The following is a 17,880-nucleotide window of genomic DNA, read 5'->3' on the forward strand; positions in this document are numbered from 1 at the left end:
GATTTAAATATGAATTGCTGCCTTAATCCAACTACCTCTTCTACAAACCGTACAAGATTTATGTTCTCATGAATCTGGCGCACGTAACGAAGACAAGAGATGATGAGCGTGTTAACGTCCGAGGGACGTAAAAACTACCTAGGTGGTAAATACATAGTCGCGCACAACTAGCGCGTACGACGTCTGGAGTACCCTCCCTTAGGGAGGGCAGAGCCTCGCGAAGACGAGAGATATCGACCTCTTCGAGCCATCGTTCTTTGGGAATGTCGAGCCATAACTTTTGGAGTGTCGATATCGAAAAGGCCTCTCTTCCACAGTCGAATGCCGGTATCATAAGAAGCTCCATATCTTTAAGACTCGAGTTTATACTGGTGAAGACGAGTGGCGAACCAAATGGCAGTTTACGATAACGAGTCAGAAAGTATGGATCCCGGGCACATTGTTCATCCAGTGCTCGGCAGAGGTGGCGTGATATCCCCAGCCTAGCCAATGCCCGATTATCTTGCAAAGATACGCTAAGATTTGAATCCAAGTCTTGACGCAAGTAAGGTGGATATTGGAGTTGATCACAGATGAAACCATCAATGCGCAAAGGTTCGAGATCATTCAAGAGATTGAGGGGCACGATGAAGAACTGCGTTGCGCAGGCTGTTGCACCGTCAACCCCCCCATTTCGAATCAGAGGTGTCGAGGCTGTCGACACTATTCTTCGGGTTTAAACGGGATTCACTTCAGTCAACCGTGTTGCGCTTTGCTTTATGCTGACGGTAGTATCGCTTTAATTGTTCATGCTTGAGAACGAGGTATGGCCGAGAAAGAAAATCGGTCGCTACGCTACTGAGTTCCATGTCAACTTTGCGGTGTATACGTTTAGGAAATACGGGACGAGGTTTTGGTAGCTTGGTCCTTGCTTTCTGTGCCTACCTAAAGTACAACACCCGGTTGTATCATGAGAATGAGCAAGTTGCGTGTTCGGCGTCTGCGGGTCTGGAGATCGGACCGAATTGGTGGGTATGCCGATGGAAATCGCATTGGATTTGATATTTAGCTGAAAGAAAAGAGGCTTGGGATCGACGACGCCATCACTGTGTTCGGGATGTCCTGTGGGAGACAAGAGACGAAAATGGACATGCCTAGAATATTACTTACATAAATTGATGTCACATTCGGCACACGCGTATTAATTAGTATTGAAATAGTGCGCTTCCGTATCGGCCATGCCGTGCAGTGCGCGTATCCCCGTGGGGAGTACCGACCCAGGTACCAAGTATCCTTCGTCTGCATCTCTAGCAGTTCCCTGGTAGTTAGTCAATCGCCTTTAAAGAAGGCATCGTAATCAACTTCATATTTCGCGTTTTATGGATCATTTACTATCAATAATATAAACAATTTAAATCTAAAAGTCTTATGCTAAAGATCCGTCAATACCGGGACCCACCTCTCCGGCCGGTTCGAGGTAACTTTGAAGAGTTTCCCGGACGTCGAGGTCCATAAATTACGGCCCCATATGCTACACAAAATCGGCGCATCTTCCGGGATTAGGCGAATAGAAGTATCGCGAATCCTCGTCCGCCAACCAATGAAACTATGGTGAATTCCCAGGCCTTGACGCAGTTCGATCATAAAAACAATGGAAAACCAAAGAAATCCTCATATTAAGAGGATACCATGGGTGGCCACTAAACATCCAAGCCCGGTTATAATTGGTGACAGCATGGATGGCAATTTGACGAACAATGTACAGGACATAGAGCTTCCATATATCTCAGGTCTCCCTGGCAGTTCATCAGATAACTCCATACCCACCGAGATTCTCACCAGTTCCATCGTACCAAGGTCGCTGCTTCGTGATATATGGGCCAGTCCTTTACCCCAAATTGAAGACATATCCCACAAACCAAAAACAGAAACTCTGGGGGGCACGTCATCTTCGGTGGCTAACGGCTCTGCGGAAGGACCCGATATTCCATCCAATACTAATAACGGCCATAATATCAGCGCTGTAGCTCAGACCAACGACTTGGACGCTATTAATTCATATGGAATAGGCCAATACCAGAGCTCCGTTACAAATCATGTATCGATACCTTCAAACAGGTTGCTACTTGCCCCACGACAAGACAAAGGATCAGTGCTTGTTAATGCTGAAGAGCATATAACATGCGAGCGAGACACCAAACCTTCCGGGCCGATAAGTAAAGTGTGGAACGTTCCTCGTGTATGTATACTTCATAGGGGCTAAGCGAAGTGGTTAACTAAAGGAGAATCGGTAGAGAACGCGAAATCGAAAACGTCGATCAAACGATCACGAAAATGTTACTCCTCATTTAGATCAAGGTAGTCAAACAGGACGTCGCGGCGCACGATCCGGAAACCAGCCTCGTCTTCGAGGAGCATTTACAGATGATGCACTGCGGGGGATGACGGCTTGGACCAGAGAGCTTAAGTCATGTATTCGCTGTAGAATGCAGAGGAATAGGGTATTATTATGGCATTATTGTTGATTATAGAAGCCCTACTGACCGGCTTATAGTGCCGTCCTGACGACGGAAACCCAAGTGGACCATGCCTAACCTGCCTCGAGTTGTCTAGCCGCAAAATCTCTCAGTTGCCTTGCCTCAGGTGGATCATCACCGATGCATGCATATACCGCGAACAATCCGCTCCATATCAAGGCTTCACCAAAAGGTGGCAGTCAATGGATATAGTTGATATTCAGGATTGGGCCTCAGATGAGGTTAAAACAATCCACGTTTCCCAGGCTTTTCTCAATGCCCCCTATACTATCGAGGTGAGGGAATTCATTCCTCAGGAGGGAGACTTAATCGAGGAAAAGTGGACGGTTGATGGTGAGATAAAAAGACACCAAGTACCGCGATACGCTCTTGTGAATATGGAGAAACATGCGGAAGATCTTCTATCATTCATCAACAAGAACGTAGGGCTGTACATCATTGGAGCGGTTGACAAGGAGGATGATCTTATATGGCAGACTTATTACACTGCGTTCAAACACGCCAACGGAGCCAAGGTGAGTTTTTATTGATATCTAAACCATTCTAAAGTCATCATTGACCTTGCCATATACACATAGACAGTAGAAGAACGCGTTGTCCTACTGAATTTGTTTCGGCTTTGGGTAGCTCTATATAAAACCAGCAATATTCATCACATCTGCGGAGATGATAAGCTGGGATGTGAGCCCATAACCGATCCACAAAGTCCATGGTTTAATCTCGTCCCCATACCTGCTGTCATCATTGCCCAAAAAGAATGCATTATATATACGAAGATATTCCAGCCACTGAGCAAGAAGATCCTCCGCGATCTCCAGCATTTAGTACTATCCAATAAGCGGCAATATTGGTTGACAATCTATCTGACGATTTTCATCCTCATGCACAGTTGTGCCATGATCACTCGGCGCGATGAGGAAACAGCGAGACAATACAACCTAAAGGTTAGTTGACATTTACATATCAAGCTTGTTGTTTCTTACATACCTTCTAGGAACGATTCGCCAATCCAATTGGCATCTCCGCTCACCATATCGCCGCTCAAATCATGCTCGCCCATTTCAATTATATCAATTCCGGCTTTCGACCATTCCAAATTGTGCTCGAGCCTTTCGGTCCCGAGAAGCTAAAGGAAGCTGGCCATCTGACTGACGAACAAGCCGAATTTGTGCGCTCCACAGCGTTGTGGGTTAGGAATAATGGTACAAACCAATCACTCTCTACAGAGAAGTAGTATCTAACTCAGTCATAGATGGTCTGCTGCAGAAAATACGGGAAGATAATAATTCAGGTCATACCTACTATTGGATTTCCCAGATTTACCAAGAAATCTGGAAGCCGGGTCCAATAGGATAACTCTGCTACCACATACTCACAGTTTCTAAGTCATTGGGAGATAGGTAGGTAATTATTAAGCAACACTCCCACGGTAGGCGACTTATCGGGAACCCAAGTCGTGATAATATTTACCAAGGTCTGGACATGAGGGGCAAAGTCAACAGGGAATTTTCAGCACAACCTAAAAAGAAAAATCATGATAATCATAAAGTCATAGGTACCTAAATATATATTCCACGTATTGCGATGTCTTTCCTTCACCTTCTTGACATCCAACCTAGTGTCCAGAAAATTAGACTTAGATAAAAAGTTACTCCAAGAGAAAGAACAGGAGTCAAATAGGAAATCCTAAAGAAGCACTCATTACCTACTCAGGGTTTTCTGACTCTGGATTAGTCGCAGGATCCAGCAACACGCAGGATTATGCCATCCTTCTTAGGCGGCTCCAGATCCCAGAAAGACGTCCTCTCCTCGTCCTCGAAAACTCTCGCCCACGCAACTCGGAGGCAGCGCGGCAAACGCCAGCATTCCTTGTCGTTGTGAAGCCACAGCCTAACGAGGTGTCGGTAAGTGTCGCCGTCGTTACGAAAGGCCTCGCGCCTATGAAGGACAGCCATGTTGTTCACAAATCGTATATCCCCCTTTTCCATGGTTGTCTTGATCTCGAATTTCTTGGCGACGAAGTGCACTGCATCGAGCGCCTCGGCTTGCGCTTCTGTAAGGCCGGGAATCCCCGGTGTGCGAGGGTCGAAGGGTGGGTGTCCACAGAGTAGACGTCGGCCGAAGGACATGAGAATCTTGTCGTCGTAGTTATATAGGAGAGCCCGTTTGTAGTAAGGCGGGTCCCGGCTGAACCTGTAACATCGAGAGTCAAAGCTTAGTCTGGCTTTGCCCTAGATACGTTAGGCTAAGTATACTTACGTATCAAATGGCCAGTCTGGCTTAGCTAGAACGTGGATCAAATCCGGCCGTGTAGCAGCGAGTTCATTGTACACGGTCCAGGAAGAGGCTAGGATACTTCGACCTCCCTCAACTGCAAGGCTACGTGTGAATAGGCAAAGTGTATCCGTGACAGTGTCGGTATGAAATGGCTGATAAAAGTGAGTTTGGCGTATGTAAAAGTGATTGAATTGTATAAGGCTTACCTTGTCTTCGCCATACTGATCATCCACGTCATTACGCTTGATCACATGGACTTCAAAATGTAAGTATATTTCAATTACCTGGTCTTGGATGAAGGTGACTCACGGAGCATCGAACCTCTCTGGTCCTGCTTTCCACGGCGTTCAGCAATGTAGCTAGATATGCCAAGATAGACGATTGTGAGATCCTCCAAAGAGTACGCCTCTGGGTCAAGCCCTCGTACGATGGAGAATCCGCGTCCGCGGTATACGTCTTGGCAGATCTGGTCGAGGTGTGCACCGAGCTTAGGTAGAGGGAACGTCGCTTTTGTGATTGCCTCACCGTCCAGCCCCTGGTCTGACGTTATATCAGTAGGTAATAAATTTTAGAAGTTTCAGTATTGCTAAGTAGGGACCTACCTTTGAAATAAGCCAGGCCACTGTTTATTTCCTCCTTGTCCTCGCTAGTGAGATGATATATGTACTGTGACTCGTCTTTGAAGCTTGATTGGTCCCAGACAAGAGGCCCTTCTAGTTTCGTGGGCCAATCCTCCGGGACTTTGGTCTCGAGGTCCCCAGCCTGTCGACGAGCCGCCTCCCTAGCACGATACTTATCCTCGTCAATATCATAATGGATATCTGCGTATTTCGTTGGGATTGCTGGAGGTTCCGCCAACTTCAAGCCATCGATGTGAAATCGAGTTCGAAGCCCAGGAGAGTAGTATTCCTCCACTAAATCCGGGTTTCTGAAACTCCGGATATCAGTGGGAAACATGACATCTGCCGTAGGAGCCATAACTTCTAGAGGTGTCGATGATGGGATTTTGAATAGAACGAATAATAGGTAGGTAGGTTTGATTGAACTAGGTAGTCTTTTTCTTATCTCAAAAAGCGTGGAAAATTGAGAGTCGGTCACTAGGTAATCTTTGCAATCCTCATCCTCTTTTTATGCTTACTTGCTTAGAGGTATTATGAGGCTCAGTTGTGCAGTGCCACGCATAAATTCCATTTTCCACATATCCGCCATTCGCCATTGATAACAGATGAAGTCCCAAATGACGGTTGTACAAATGTAGGATGGGATAGACTATGCGAAGCCGTGGTTGGTCCTCGAAAAGGCTATAAATTAGGAAAGATGTATATTTGCTCTCTACCCACCTATCATTGAAGGATTCTCTACACCTCATGAGTGGGGTCGTGGAGAAGAAGCACGTTTGCTCGCCTCTTACAGGTCCGAACCTTTCCGCAGAGCCTCATTTTATTCATGATTTTCAGTTGTTCAGGCCATCGTACGTAGTAGAATAAGCAAGCCGGCAGCATCTCTCGCAATAAACTCAATGGCATGCTGGATGTGGGCGGCCGAAAATGGAAGTATTCAAAATCCATGACGAAAGGTAGCGAATTAACAAGTTCCTAGTTATTGCGAGATGTCATTCTGCAGAAACGACGACAGAATAACAAGGCTATTTCAGTTCAGAGAATGGTCGAGATCAGTGTTATCATGGCCAACATGACCAAGCTTACGCAACCATCGCCATCTCATGACATGATTCAGGTTGATGTCTACGTGGGGGTGATAGAATTTCATAAAGATGAATCTATTACGCCATTGATTCCATTGATAAAGCCAAGAAAGCGGCATTAGTCCATGTAGTATCTATCAGTTACTGAAGAGCCGCAAAGTGGACGTAGCTAACAAGCGACTAGATACGGTGCCTAGCAGTATCATCCCTCCGGCCGTCAGTGACAATGCAAATCTACCAGGTAGGTAGCAACTACCCCCTTAAGCAGATCACTTAATGGTAACTATGTGTTGATGTTTAATTATTAAAGCAGGTAAATGGGATCTATTCGAAGATACTTATTAGGTAGCATTTAGTCATGATGCCCGTCCTCTAATTATCTCTAAAGCTCTTGGATGTGCTTTTGACTAGGTAAGTTTTAAGTAGGATACTAGGAATCTTCATAAACAGCACAAATTGTTAGTTTCGAAGATTGAGAAATCCTACAGCTTTATATTAATGGCTAGGAAACTGGGTGGGTTGTCCAGGGAAGTTGAAACATCTTAATAGGTATCTTCCGTGGTTTTCATAGCAGTAGGAAAGAAGTAGCATCTGATTTAATGGTAACTACCTAGCGGGTTAAGTAATGAGTGTCAAAGGTAAAATATTAATGTGTTGATTAAGGGGTAGGCTCCGTCACTGAAGATACAAGCACCGCAGAAGAATATCATGGTCCAGGCATTGACTCGCCGTTCATGTTAAGAAGTGGCAAAATACACTTTTCTAGTTATTGTAGAATACAAACCAAAATATGCGAGCGACGATTTTTAGAGCATCCGCGAAATCAAGCAGGGACGATGTCTTTAAGTCCTGCTTTCTCCTGGAACGCCAAGTAGGTGTATATTTCTTGAAACTCGGTACAGGGCCTACTTGACGAAAGCCTGTACCTATCAAATAAGATCCTGAAGGAGAGACATAGAAGTTTATATAAGGAACATGGCTAGGTATTAGCCAATTTTATGCTGCAGAAGCCTCACGTATATAGGTACCTATGCACCACATAAAGTGTAGGCTACTTACGAGCAGTGAATGGGAAAATGGCATATCGAATTTACTACTATTGTAAGCCCCATAAACCAAGGTCTTAACATAAGTAGTAGGTAGGAACTATGGATTGACTCGTAAGTTATGGTTGTGAGGTGCGATGTTGCCCGGATGTAAGGTGGTGATATTAATGCGGATCCCTATTTAGGTACCTACCTACCTGTGGTTGAGGTGAATTTAAATTCATTGCCAGCTGGTCAGCCCCATAAGAGCCGCTAATGGTGATCTTGCCGTTCGGAAAGACCGTGGTCCGGAGCAAAGCCTACTCTTCACGTACCTACATCACAGCCTTTAAGCATGGCATATTGCTTGCACATATCGGGAAGAACCAACTAGTTTCAAGTTAACTTATAATTGGAATCAAGAAGGATAATAATCGGGATAATGTACGATTGAGAAACACGAATTAGACGTGTTGAATGCAACCTGAGGATGTTCTTCACGATTGTAACTGTCTGGGTATTTCCTGCATTTACTTTTTCGCATTTCAAGGCTTAGACTAGCCGCCGGAAATCAGAGCACTCATTGTCCCGCACGAGTCAGCAGGGAGGTTTCACATGGCTGACAGCCAGTCTGCAAGGGCCAATCCAACCGTGGTGGTCCCCCCCTTGTCAGAGTGTGATTCGCCTCTATGTGCGCACCAATCAATAAAGCAACCCACTGTGGCTCCTGGAGGCCAAGAATTGCGTCCGCTGTCGAAGCACTGGCCCCCACTTCATATTCCCATCGCCTTGCTCTTCTATGCCCAGCTTCATGGTCGTAAATTATTAATCTGTTAAGACCGTTGTCCTTCTGAAGATTTGCATATAGTAGGCGGATACCCTAAGCCTACATACTTGTTCGCTCGCTAGACCGAGCGGTAGCTGCAGCAGTCGGGCCGTCTTGGAGATCGTCGTTAGTACTCCGCAATGACAGACAGTGGAAGTACATGGATTTCCTCACTGCGACCTTCGAGGGACGTTGTGACCCCTAAGATCACCTAGAGTAGGAAATTTGTTGCGAAAAAGATTGAATTTTTGTCTCCTTCCTAACTGTGTGTCTCGTACGACCGCATGCCGCAGACTTAATATGGTAGAGGATTTACTGAATTTCCGAATCGGCGTAGGACCAAGCTTATGTCTGGTCCATGTGGCCAGCACCTGCGCATTATCCGATATTATTACATGCCAGCCAACCATCCATGCTACGTAACACACACACAGAAAAGAGCAGAGTCGAGAACTGAGCTGTGATTGGCTCGCAGTCGCTGTCTCAGAAGACCACAACGTGGCGATCTTAACGAACTACGATTCTTAAGAAAACAGGGAATTCTCTTCAACGGTATCATGGAAGGCTATGCCGCGGCCTTCAAAAACATGCCATGAAGGATTCATAGAGATACATATAACAAGCCAAGAACCGACAAGTATGCCGAGTATATCGAACATAGGTGCTTAGCACAAGAAGTGCTTGCCTAGGTACCTACCTACCCTTGCCGCCATGTTACATTTTGGTAGCCTACCTCCCAATCCACCTCACAAACGGACCAAGCCACATACTATGGGACTCCCCCACGGCGTTACTAGCATTAGTCCTACATATTTTAACCTTGAATAGTTCCCGCCCCCGTCGCTGTCGATCCCTTATCCGAGGTCCCGCATCCTTCGCTGACCGATTTAGCGCTTTAAAAGGAAAACATTGAGAAACAATAGTGAGAGCCTGCTCATTTCCAAAAGAAAAACCTTCCATATATGTACCAAGACATCAGGGGTCATCTATGAATAACTATTGTTTTATTTGCCATGTAGTGTAACGTCTGCTCTCATGCCATCTCAATTTATCTCGTAGTTGATCTCATCACAGCACTGCCTCCTCAGATGAACTAATGGGGCCAACTGCCGAGACTGAATCTTCAGTGGTTCGATCGCAAATCTGCGTTTTCGTAAGCGCTGTCTGAGGAAAGAGGCGTATGGCTGGCGTTGATCCACATCTTTATCTTATTATCCTGGAGAGAAACGCACGGGGCGCGCGCGAATCAAAGCCGTCTCACTTCCCCAGGCTTCTTCCAACTCCATCGACAATTATCTCATCACATACATACTGTATTGTCCCGGGAAACCCTAGGGCTTCTCAGCCCTGCCAATGTCCGACCCGCTATCGCCCTTTTGCGATATATCCTGAAGCCTGTCGTCGGACATCTTCACGGTGCGGCGCATCCCGGTGTCCTTCGCGATGCCGTCGGTTCTGCGCCGTGCCTCTGAGGGGGCAGCGCAATCCGCGCCGATGGGAATCGTCGTCACCCCCTCGAATTTGAACCCGATCCTACAGATGACGACTTGGTTACTTCTCGCGTTGACTTCACTTATGCTATGTTTTCGCTTCTTAACCAAGTTTTTCTTGAAAACGAATCAGCGGTTCGGATGGGAGGAAATAATGATCAGTGCCGCATTTGTACGTGAAAATATGGATATCTTCCGAGGATGATCGGTGAAGTTTCCTGTTGAACTAACACTGAGGCAACTAGCTCGCTGGCCTAGGTGAATCCGTCACGTTTCTCGTTCCCGAAGGTGAAATACTGGGCAAGGAACGACATGACATCTCCGACGATGAACTGACAGCGGGGCTCAAAGTATGCATTTGCCACCAAGTGGTTTCTTTCCCATGTCGGGACTAACTACGATCATCCAGGCTCAATACGCCGGAGAATTACTTTATATCCTTGCTCTTGGACTTGCGAAACTGTCGGTCTGCACGGGATTAGCTACATTATCGCCAGATACGAGTCATCGCCGCCTCACTTCCATATTTGTCATCGCGGTCGTAATTTGGTCGCTGGTAGCTTTCATCGGAACAGCTTTTCAATGTGGAGGTCACGGACCATGGGAACAGGGGGATATTAAGTGCCTGGATAAGGTAAGAGTTCACATCAAGGAGGAGATCAAGATCCGTTTGAGACCCAACACTGATCATCTGCTTAGCACGCATTTCTGGAATACGTGGGAATCACGAATATTTTAACGGACGCTGCATTAATTGCTCTTCCGACAACTGTTATATATCCTCTCAAGATGTCTGTCAGGACGAGAATCACCGTCCTGTCGTTCTTCTCCGTGCGAATATTGTATGTATCTTGAACATCTTTCTAGCAATAAACCCCTCCAGAACTGACAAGTTTAAAGGGCCATTGCAGCAATGATTTCCCAGCTCATCTATCTCCCCCGCCTCTTCGAAGACGACTTTACACTGCGAGGATTTCCGTATTGGTTGAGCATGCAGTTTGTGCAGTTCGCAAGCATATCGGCAGCCTGCGCTGCGTACTTTTGGCCCTTCCTCCGATCCCTGCGAAGCGGTCTTATCTCAGCCGACAACAAAGCCTTCACGTCCGAATACGCGCTATCTAAGCTTCGTGGATCAGCTCGGAACGGTGCGAATGTAGATATGGTGTCGGGTACCTCCTCCAAGAGCAGAGATCGAAGCAATTATATCAAGATTACTACCGATAACACGGTGACTACGAGTGAACGAGGCCAGGAACAAGGGAATAATCAACCTATTGGAAGCGAGGGTTATATGAAGGATTGGTGACGGCGGCAGGAAGCAGCAGTGTAGCATTCACCTCGAGCTAATCTACCTGAGCTTTCTGCGACTTTGAACCATCGGCCCCTACGATTAATCTCAGCGATACCAAGGGCATTAGAAATATCAACAGCGGCAGATATACATGACGAAGCCATAAATACACTGCTTCCTGTTCGGCCCACATGTTATTCGGACCAGAAAACATCTGCATAAAACATATCTTGGTTCGAAATAGGCAACCCGGATCCCGCAGCGTGTCACCGGGTGTTTGGTCACATTCGCCCAGGAAGCTATAAATCTCGGTATATCCAGAGACCGGACCAACACAACAGTAGCACCGTATCGCTTCTCCACTTCATCGAGGCTCCCTGAAAGAAGTCGGCAGAGCCACGTCTTATCAGGACCCGGAAACAAAGAGTAAATCGTGGAGTTGACTGGGGGGATCCTTGGTTGAAGATCTTAATCATGTAACAACAAATACGAACATATGCATCGACATCGGTAGACGATAGAGACCCAGGGTTTGAGGTTAAGTGATTATGTCTTAAAGTGGACTCGGGATCCTAGAAAATGTACGACTTTACGACGGGTAATGAGACATGGATTGCTTCTGAGTATTGTTCATACTTTGTGAAAAGGCCCAGATACCAAATGACTATGCCCTATTATTGGCCCCACGGGGTGACGATATTATTTTCTAGTTACTCATCACACTAGGAGATATATACGTCCTTGGGCTTCCTGATACACTGTAATCGTGTTTATCAGGTTTCTATACATTGCCTTATGAAAGAAAAGAATATTTTTACAGGGCGCAGAGCCTGTCTCATCTCACTGTTCTCAGCTACTCATATCAATTGGGATCCTTGTCATTTACCATCATTTTCATCGTCTCACGTTCTCAGTTCCTGAATTTGGACTCGTATAGTCCCAAAATGGCTGGGTTGAAACATATGAAGGCCTTCACTCATGATAATCAAGGATACTCTTGTTAATATTCGTCTCCCAGGAGAAACAAGTGAGCTAACAGTTTGACTTGCTATGCTCACACGATACTATGCACAATGGAATGAGATTATAAGACAAGGACGGCAAGTACCGATATAAAATCGAAGGAGATGACATCGTGTGTGAGATGGAATGGCCCAGATGGCTAGGCGCAGGGACAGCTTCCAAGCGAAGACACGAAAAATATAAATCGCCGTAATTGATTTTGCGAATTAGGTGAAAGGCGCCAGACTCTCTTATGAATTTGAAGGTATCTTGGTAGGGTATGTTTACACGGATCTCCTCTGAAAAGGGTACCTAGCCAGTTTCAATATTACGCCACTATCCTCGGCTTTCAGGGTATGATTCATCTTACGTGAGCACTTACGATTTCTTGCATTAATCAACCTTAAGCTACCTACACTGTGCATCCGACGTTCGGAGGCTTGCAGAAGCGGCTTTTCAGTTGTGTAACACCTTTCGGTACTCAACGGAGTCACTGAACGAAGTATAGCATGGCGTTCCTAAGAGTGTGGAAATGATGTCTTATATATAAAGACCAATAGAACAATAATATGCCAACCCTCAAATTCCAGTCGATTTCGGAATCTTGTCTTCGAACGATATCTGCAATAGATCCAACGCGCCCGTACCTTCCTACTCTGCAAGTATCACGAACATAAACATCCCTACTATCTTAACAAGCTCCATCCCCCATCATTATAGAAGAGCTACCAATTTCAATTGGCCCGCTACAAGGCGTCGCATAGAATTCAAATCACGGCTAGGGTAACCCAGAACCAGGCCTCCCAAGAGGTAAGATTGAAATATGCGATATCGTCGTCTCGCAATGCCGCCTTCAGCGTAAGTTTCTATCTTTGGTACCTGCCTCGGTATCGTCAGCCCTACAGAAGCAAACGACGAAGATACAGTTGTCGGCTAGATTAAGCCATTCAAATTTTGCATTTGATATGACTGAAAACTTAGATGGACAGGAAGTGATGTAAAGGCAGCCCGACCCGCATTCAGGGCTCAGGGGTTCAGGGGCTCGCCCTTATTACCAATGATGACTAAGCAAAATATCATAGGAGTTTTTTTGAAGGTGAATAAGTATTAGTATAAACATTTAGCTTGTCTCATATATAAAATTGAGCTACGGTACATTGCTATTTATATATGAGATATTGTGAAACTCTCGGGTTATCAGAGAGCGAAGATTATCACGGACATAATAATTGGAAACATGCGAACGTATTGGTAACTATTGGGTTGGTGTAACTTGTGTAGATTGATTGTTGTTCGAACTGATAGCAAATAGAATCCTCCATATTTATAAACATCGCACTACTAGTTCAGAGAAGGCGCGCACATGCTATTGTGATTCAATGGATGGGATGAGATATAAGAAGCACAATCGCCCATTTGAGTCACCTGCCTTTAGTGATCTTTAAAATGAAATGTTAGTAGACGCCCGTCATTTAATATAAATGTACCGTATCTTATCGACTCTAACCTTTATCCGATGTTCGTTTCTATCATATCAAGATATTTGACAGGTATGAAAAACCAGAAAGATTTGGAAAAATAGGTGGTACAATAGGCCTAGGCATGTACTTGAATACGAGCTAGAAAGCTGTTAGGTGAAGTAAGGTGGCCTTGCAGTTCGCCTCCCTACTCCATAGCTACACAAACGCGGTACTACGAGAATTTGTGCCTCCGTCACACTTATGAAGCGTTTTCGTCCAATGCCACGTTTTGTCTCCATATAATTACGAAAAATAACTCTCGAATATTTAGATTTGGAGAATGCCGGAGGTTTCCTAACTTCATCATCGAACGATAGTGGTAATAGCCCCTTCACATACTGAAATGAGGGCTGTAATAACCCGTGGAGACTGTGGTTAGCGGTCATCGCCGAATTTTATGTTCTATATCATAGCCATATGTTGTATGACACATGTCGTGTCTCTGACAATTGACCGATATTAGCTCGCTCTGAACGTGCGTAGAAGTAGAGCATACAATCCGGAATTGCCATCTATCTGAGAGTAGAAGTATCTTCCGTTCCGGCTGTACTTACCTAAGGAAGGCGCGCGGGTCTTGTTCCAGTCTTACTGTGTGGTTCCTCAGATGCATACTGTCAGAAGCTTCCTCCATGAGAGCTGGTAGTCAGAGGTATCGGGAGTCGGCCTGTACGAGGCCGCCCTGTTGGCAGCTAGCCCTTAGCTATAGACAAAGGAAGGTTCGTGTATGTATACCGCATTCCCTGGAAGGGGTTAGTTAGAGCTCTTCGCGCAACAGCGTCGTTCTTCCCTAGCTTCTTGGTTCCGCCTCGTGACACATACCTAGGAATGAGGGTATAGTGATTATCGAATCTCGGCTGTTTATTAGATACCTTAACAGATTAACAACATCATAATTTCGTAGTAAATGTATTGGAAACTTGTATCAGAGTTTCTGACATGGCTTATAAATAAACTTGGAAATGGTATACAATTAGATGACGAGCGACTGCTCCCAATTAAGAATCCTTGAGTAGCAACTTGCTGATAACTCCGTCCTTGAAACGGGTGATTTCCATGCTAATCTACGTCGGGAGACACAAGCTCTTCTTCATGTTCCTTAATCTTGACCTCTGTCTCCTTTTTATCCTGATTCTCCCCCGAATTCGGTGTAGCAACATTTTCTCCAGCTTCCTTAGAATCATCCCCAGGTTCTTCCTCTTTCTTGACGGGCTTAATCCGCATCTCTGTTCTTAAAAGTTCTACCTCAACTACCGGGACACCTTCCTTAACCTTTGATTTTAGATTGTCTTGGTCAACATCGAAATATAACGCCCAGAAATCTCCATCTTTAACCGCGAAGAAGCCTTCCCAACCAGCAAATGTTAGCCTGCGATCTTGTCGAGAACAGTCAAAGGGTCCAGGCCAATTGGGCTGTGCCCAGGGGCGTGTGCCAAATTTGAGTTCGTAAGTACTCCGATCAATATAGATCCAGTTCATGATAGGTGGCTCGTCGCAAATTGTTGACACAAGTCCAGAGTACTTCGTATCGGGGTACGGCAGAAAATAGCCTGTGAAGGGATGACCAAAGGCTTGATCATAATCATTTCCAGTGTCAATATAAAGCTGTATTGGACTTCTATTAGTTTACAGGTATCCAGTTTGAGGAGGGAATTCAAAAACACCGACCTTGTCCCCTGAAAGCACTACACGTCTCCCTTCAAGGCTCTGGCTATATTGGGAAGACTTAGGGCAGCGCACTATCAGGTGGTTCTTTCGGCTCCTATGTTCCTTTCTTTTGGAATCTGTCTGAATCTGTCGGATAGCTTCAGAGGTGCCGACGACGGCAGAGAAAGCAACGAGAAAGGTGAGGGGCTGGGACATAATTGCATTTCTGTAAAGGTGTTCCACGACGTCGATATGAGTTGAGTGAGAGAGGAGCTCTTATTTTCCTTCAAGCTTGCACATGTACTCATAGATAAACGACGAATTGCATCGTCTATGGTAGTAGAGCATCTGTACGCTGTGATACAATGGATCTCCCAATAATTTCCCGTCCGCTTCCATCTAAGGTGTTGATATTGAAAAACTAGTGTTCGGGAGTAACATTACCTAGTTGCGTATGCATTGCGCTCTAAGCTCAAGGTTGTGCCTTGCATCAAAAAAGACAGAAGCATGAGCATAGAGACAAACCACGGGCGCCTTCACATCATTTCGGACATTATTTCGGACCTTATTCTCCTTGCCTAGAGAGCATCTCTACCTAGCAATAGCCACTATAGAATGGTCTCGGCAGTGAACTGTCATGCATAGCAGGTGCCGAAGTGTAACTCGTCGAGTTTCCCTTCCAATTAATCGTACGATCAGTCGACATTCTCGGTCTTCTCCTTTTCCATGACGATCTAATGCAGCTATAGAAATTACGAATGCAGTCCTTGCTAACTAATTGCAAACACGTTAGGATCTTATGAGGTGCGAACGATTCTCGATATACGCGCTCGCACAATGGTTTTCCATACCTAGAACGTAACCGCGGATTGTCTAAAGGCACGGTAGTTTTGGCTAAAGGCACGGTAATCCACATTGATTATTTCTAACTCAGGTTAGTCTCATAGATACCTGACCTTATAATACAATGTTTATATAAATCTAAAGTATCTTTTCGATTTTATTATTATTAACACTTCGATCTACTTATTTATAATGTATTCGTTAACCGTTTTTAACTGTCTTTAATAGTTTTCTTATTAAGCTTCCTAGCTGCTATAATAGCAAGGTAATTAAAAAGCTGACGTTTTTTTTTTACAACGTTAATAATAATTATGTAAGTTAGAAAGGGTTATTAAAAGAAACAGCAAAATCAATGAAAAGACTTCTTTTAATACTTAGTAACGCATCGAGAAAATAGTTAAATTTATATAAACGTTACATTATAGATCGGGTATCCATAAGACTAGCCCGGGTTAGGAATAGTCAATATAGATTACCGTGCCTACTATAGCCAAAACCACCGTGCTCTTAGACAGTCCACGTAACCGGCATATCACCCATTAGGGTCCCACTACTAGACTTTCGCATCGTGGAAATATACATAGCTTGCTCATCATAAAGATGGATGAATTGCATAAAGAGCTCTGCCAGCCCCCTCATCATGAGCCCCTTCTTCGGAGATTCAGGCACTCAATACTCATACAAGAGACTCTCAGGTGCTCCAAGGAGACCATGGGCAGCTAGTGATTCTTCATCCATTGAAGTAGTGAACTCTTTCAAGCATCCGCGACCACCTACACCTCCACCAAGAACATCATCGTGGACTTTTTCACAGCGCATCCCCAAGCAAAGACATACCACCCCATCTGAATCGCCTAAGCATCGCTTAAGGAGAACATCAAAGTGGCCGTCCCTCAGGTCCCAAGTTGACTCTTCTCCGACCCAAGACCCTCACACGCTCATAGTTAAACTTAAAAAAATCATGTCTTCACCGTTAGTGTTATCTGCCCCTTTTATATGAATCGTTGACTGACACAGATAGGGGTGGTCCTACCGCCACCACTGGCGGAACTTCCTTAACTGGTCCTGACCGGGATCGGGACCGCCAGGCTACCACGACTGCGAAGCACAGCCTCCCCATGCCGGGCTTGTCCGGGAATGCCAATGGACCAATCGGTAAGTCCTCACCCTATCGACCTTGCTTTGAGACAACTTGTTAAGTCGTTATACTAACTCTAGCGGACCAGGTAACTTACTCAAGGGCCCTGTCGATGACAGTGGTAGGCTCAAGGATGCCGCTCTCTTGGTCGGGATCAAGCTTGATCTTGAGGCTGAAGTCCATGCCACGGCTAGGGTCCGCGGTGACATCGTGGTTGGGTTATATTGATACTCAATTTGGTGATGAGACACAGCTAGATGGTATTAGGGTTGGCTACCGAGTCACCAGTCATGGTATCGTATTCCACTACCTCTCGGGTTGTCAACATACTTCGATATCTGTGGCTGTGATTGTATTGCATATCTGGATTGATGGACCTGAGGGGTTCTGGATTGAAACTACTACATCACTCGCACTCTCGCTCATTTAGGACGGCATTGGGTTGAATCTCATCCCGAAGGCATACGCTGCTACAGCAACACTATCAGACATTCTTTTAATATGGATTATACTATCAGGAGACTATTTTTGGATTTGCAACTAAGCCACATAGTGAACTTCTCGGAAATGATGCAGTGACCTGAAAAGTAGATGCATTCACGA

At 45.3% G+C, this 17,880-nt stretch overlaps 5 protein-coding genes across 5 annotated transcripts; 3 read left to right on the forward strand and 2 right to left on the reverse strand.

Moving 5' to 3' along the window:
- The first annotated feature begins 1,316 nt into the window (after nucleotides 1–1,316).
- On the forward strand, nucleotides 1,317–4,224 carry F4807DRAFT_448916 (uncharacterized protein). The gene is made up of 6 exons (XM_047999967.1): nucleotides 1,317–2,218; nucleotides 2,274–2,480; nucleotides 2,534–3,031; nucleotides 3,095–3,460; nucleotides 3,511–3,718; nucleotides 3,769–4,224. The coding sequence occupies exons 1-6, from the start codon at nucleotides 1,631–1,633 to the stop codon at nucleotides 3,870–3,872; spliced, it is 1,971 nt and encodes a 656-aa protein (XP_047848633.1). The 5' UTR covers nucleotides 1,317–1,630; the 3' UTR covers nucleotides 3,873–4,224.
- Nucleotides 4,225–4,246: 22 nt separating this feature from the next.
- On the reverse strand, nucleotides 4,247–5,771 carry F4807DRAFT_472682 (Clavaminate synthase-like protein; the record flags this gene model as incomplete). The annotated part of the gene is made up of 5 exons (XM_048003033.1): nucleotides 4,247–4,709; nucleotides 4,776–4,945; nucleotides 5,000–5,049; nucleotides 5,103–5,333; nucleotides 5,396–5,771. The coding sequence occupies 5 exons, from the start codon at nucleotides 5,769–5,771 to the stop codon at nucleotides 4,247–4,249; spliced, it is 1,290 nt and encodes a 429-aa protein (XP_047848634.1).
- Nucleotides 5,772–9,578: 3,807 nt separating this feature from the next.
- F4807DRAFT_375227 (uncharacterized protein) lies at nucleotides 9,579–11,287 on the forward strand. The gene is made up of 5 exons (XM_047995723.1): nucleotides 9,579–10,011; nucleotides 10,085–10,189; nucleotides 10,249–10,473; nucleotides 10,539–10,681; nucleotides 10,740–11,287. The coding sequence occupies exons 1-5, from the start codon at nucleotides 9,793–9,795 to the stop codon at nucleotides 11,143–11,145; spliced, it is 1,098 nt and encodes a 365-aa protein (XP_047848635.1). The 5' UTR covers nucleotides 9,579–9,792; the 3' UTR covers nucleotides 11,146–11,287.
- Nucleotides 11,288–14,613: 3,326 nt separating this feature from the next.
- F4807DRAFT_375288 (uncharacterized protein) lies at nucleotides 14,614–15,701 on the reverse strand. Its single transcript, XM_047995724.1, has 2 exons — nucleotides 15,318–15,701; nucleotides 14,614–15,254 (listed from the first exon to the last, which is right to left on the reverse strand). The coding sequence occupies exons 1-2, from the start codon at nucleotides 15,510–15,512 to the stop codon at nucleotides 14,709–14,711; spliced, it is 741 nt and encodes a 246-aa protein (XP_047848636.1). The 5' UTR covers nucleotides 15,513–15,701; the 3' UTR covers nucleotides 14,614–14,708.
- Nucleotides 15,702–16,779: 1,078 nt separating this feature from the next.
- F4807DRAFT_454908 (uncharacterized protein) lies at nucleotides 16,780–17,505 on the forward strand (the record flags this gene model as incomplete). Its single annotated transcript, XM_048000644.1, has 3 exons — nucleotides 16,780–17,111; nucleotides 17,161–17,294; nucleotides 17,366–17,505. 3 exons carry the CDS (start codon nucleotides 16,780–16,782, stop codon nucleotides 17,503–17,505), a joined length of 606 nt encoding a protein of 201 aa, XP_047848637.1.
- Between the last annotated feature and the right edge of the window lie 375 nt (nucleotides 17,506–17,880).

This window comes from Annulohypoxylon truncatum (genome assembly GCF_022578515.1).
Source record: "Annulohypoxylon truncatum strain CBS 140777 unplaced genomic scaffold F4807scaffold_71, whole genome shotgun sequence".
Classification (NCBI taxonomy): domain Eukaryota; kingdom Fungi; phylum Ascomycota; class Sordariomycetes; order Xylariales; family Hypoxylaceae; genus Annulohypoxylon; species Annulohypoxylon truncatum.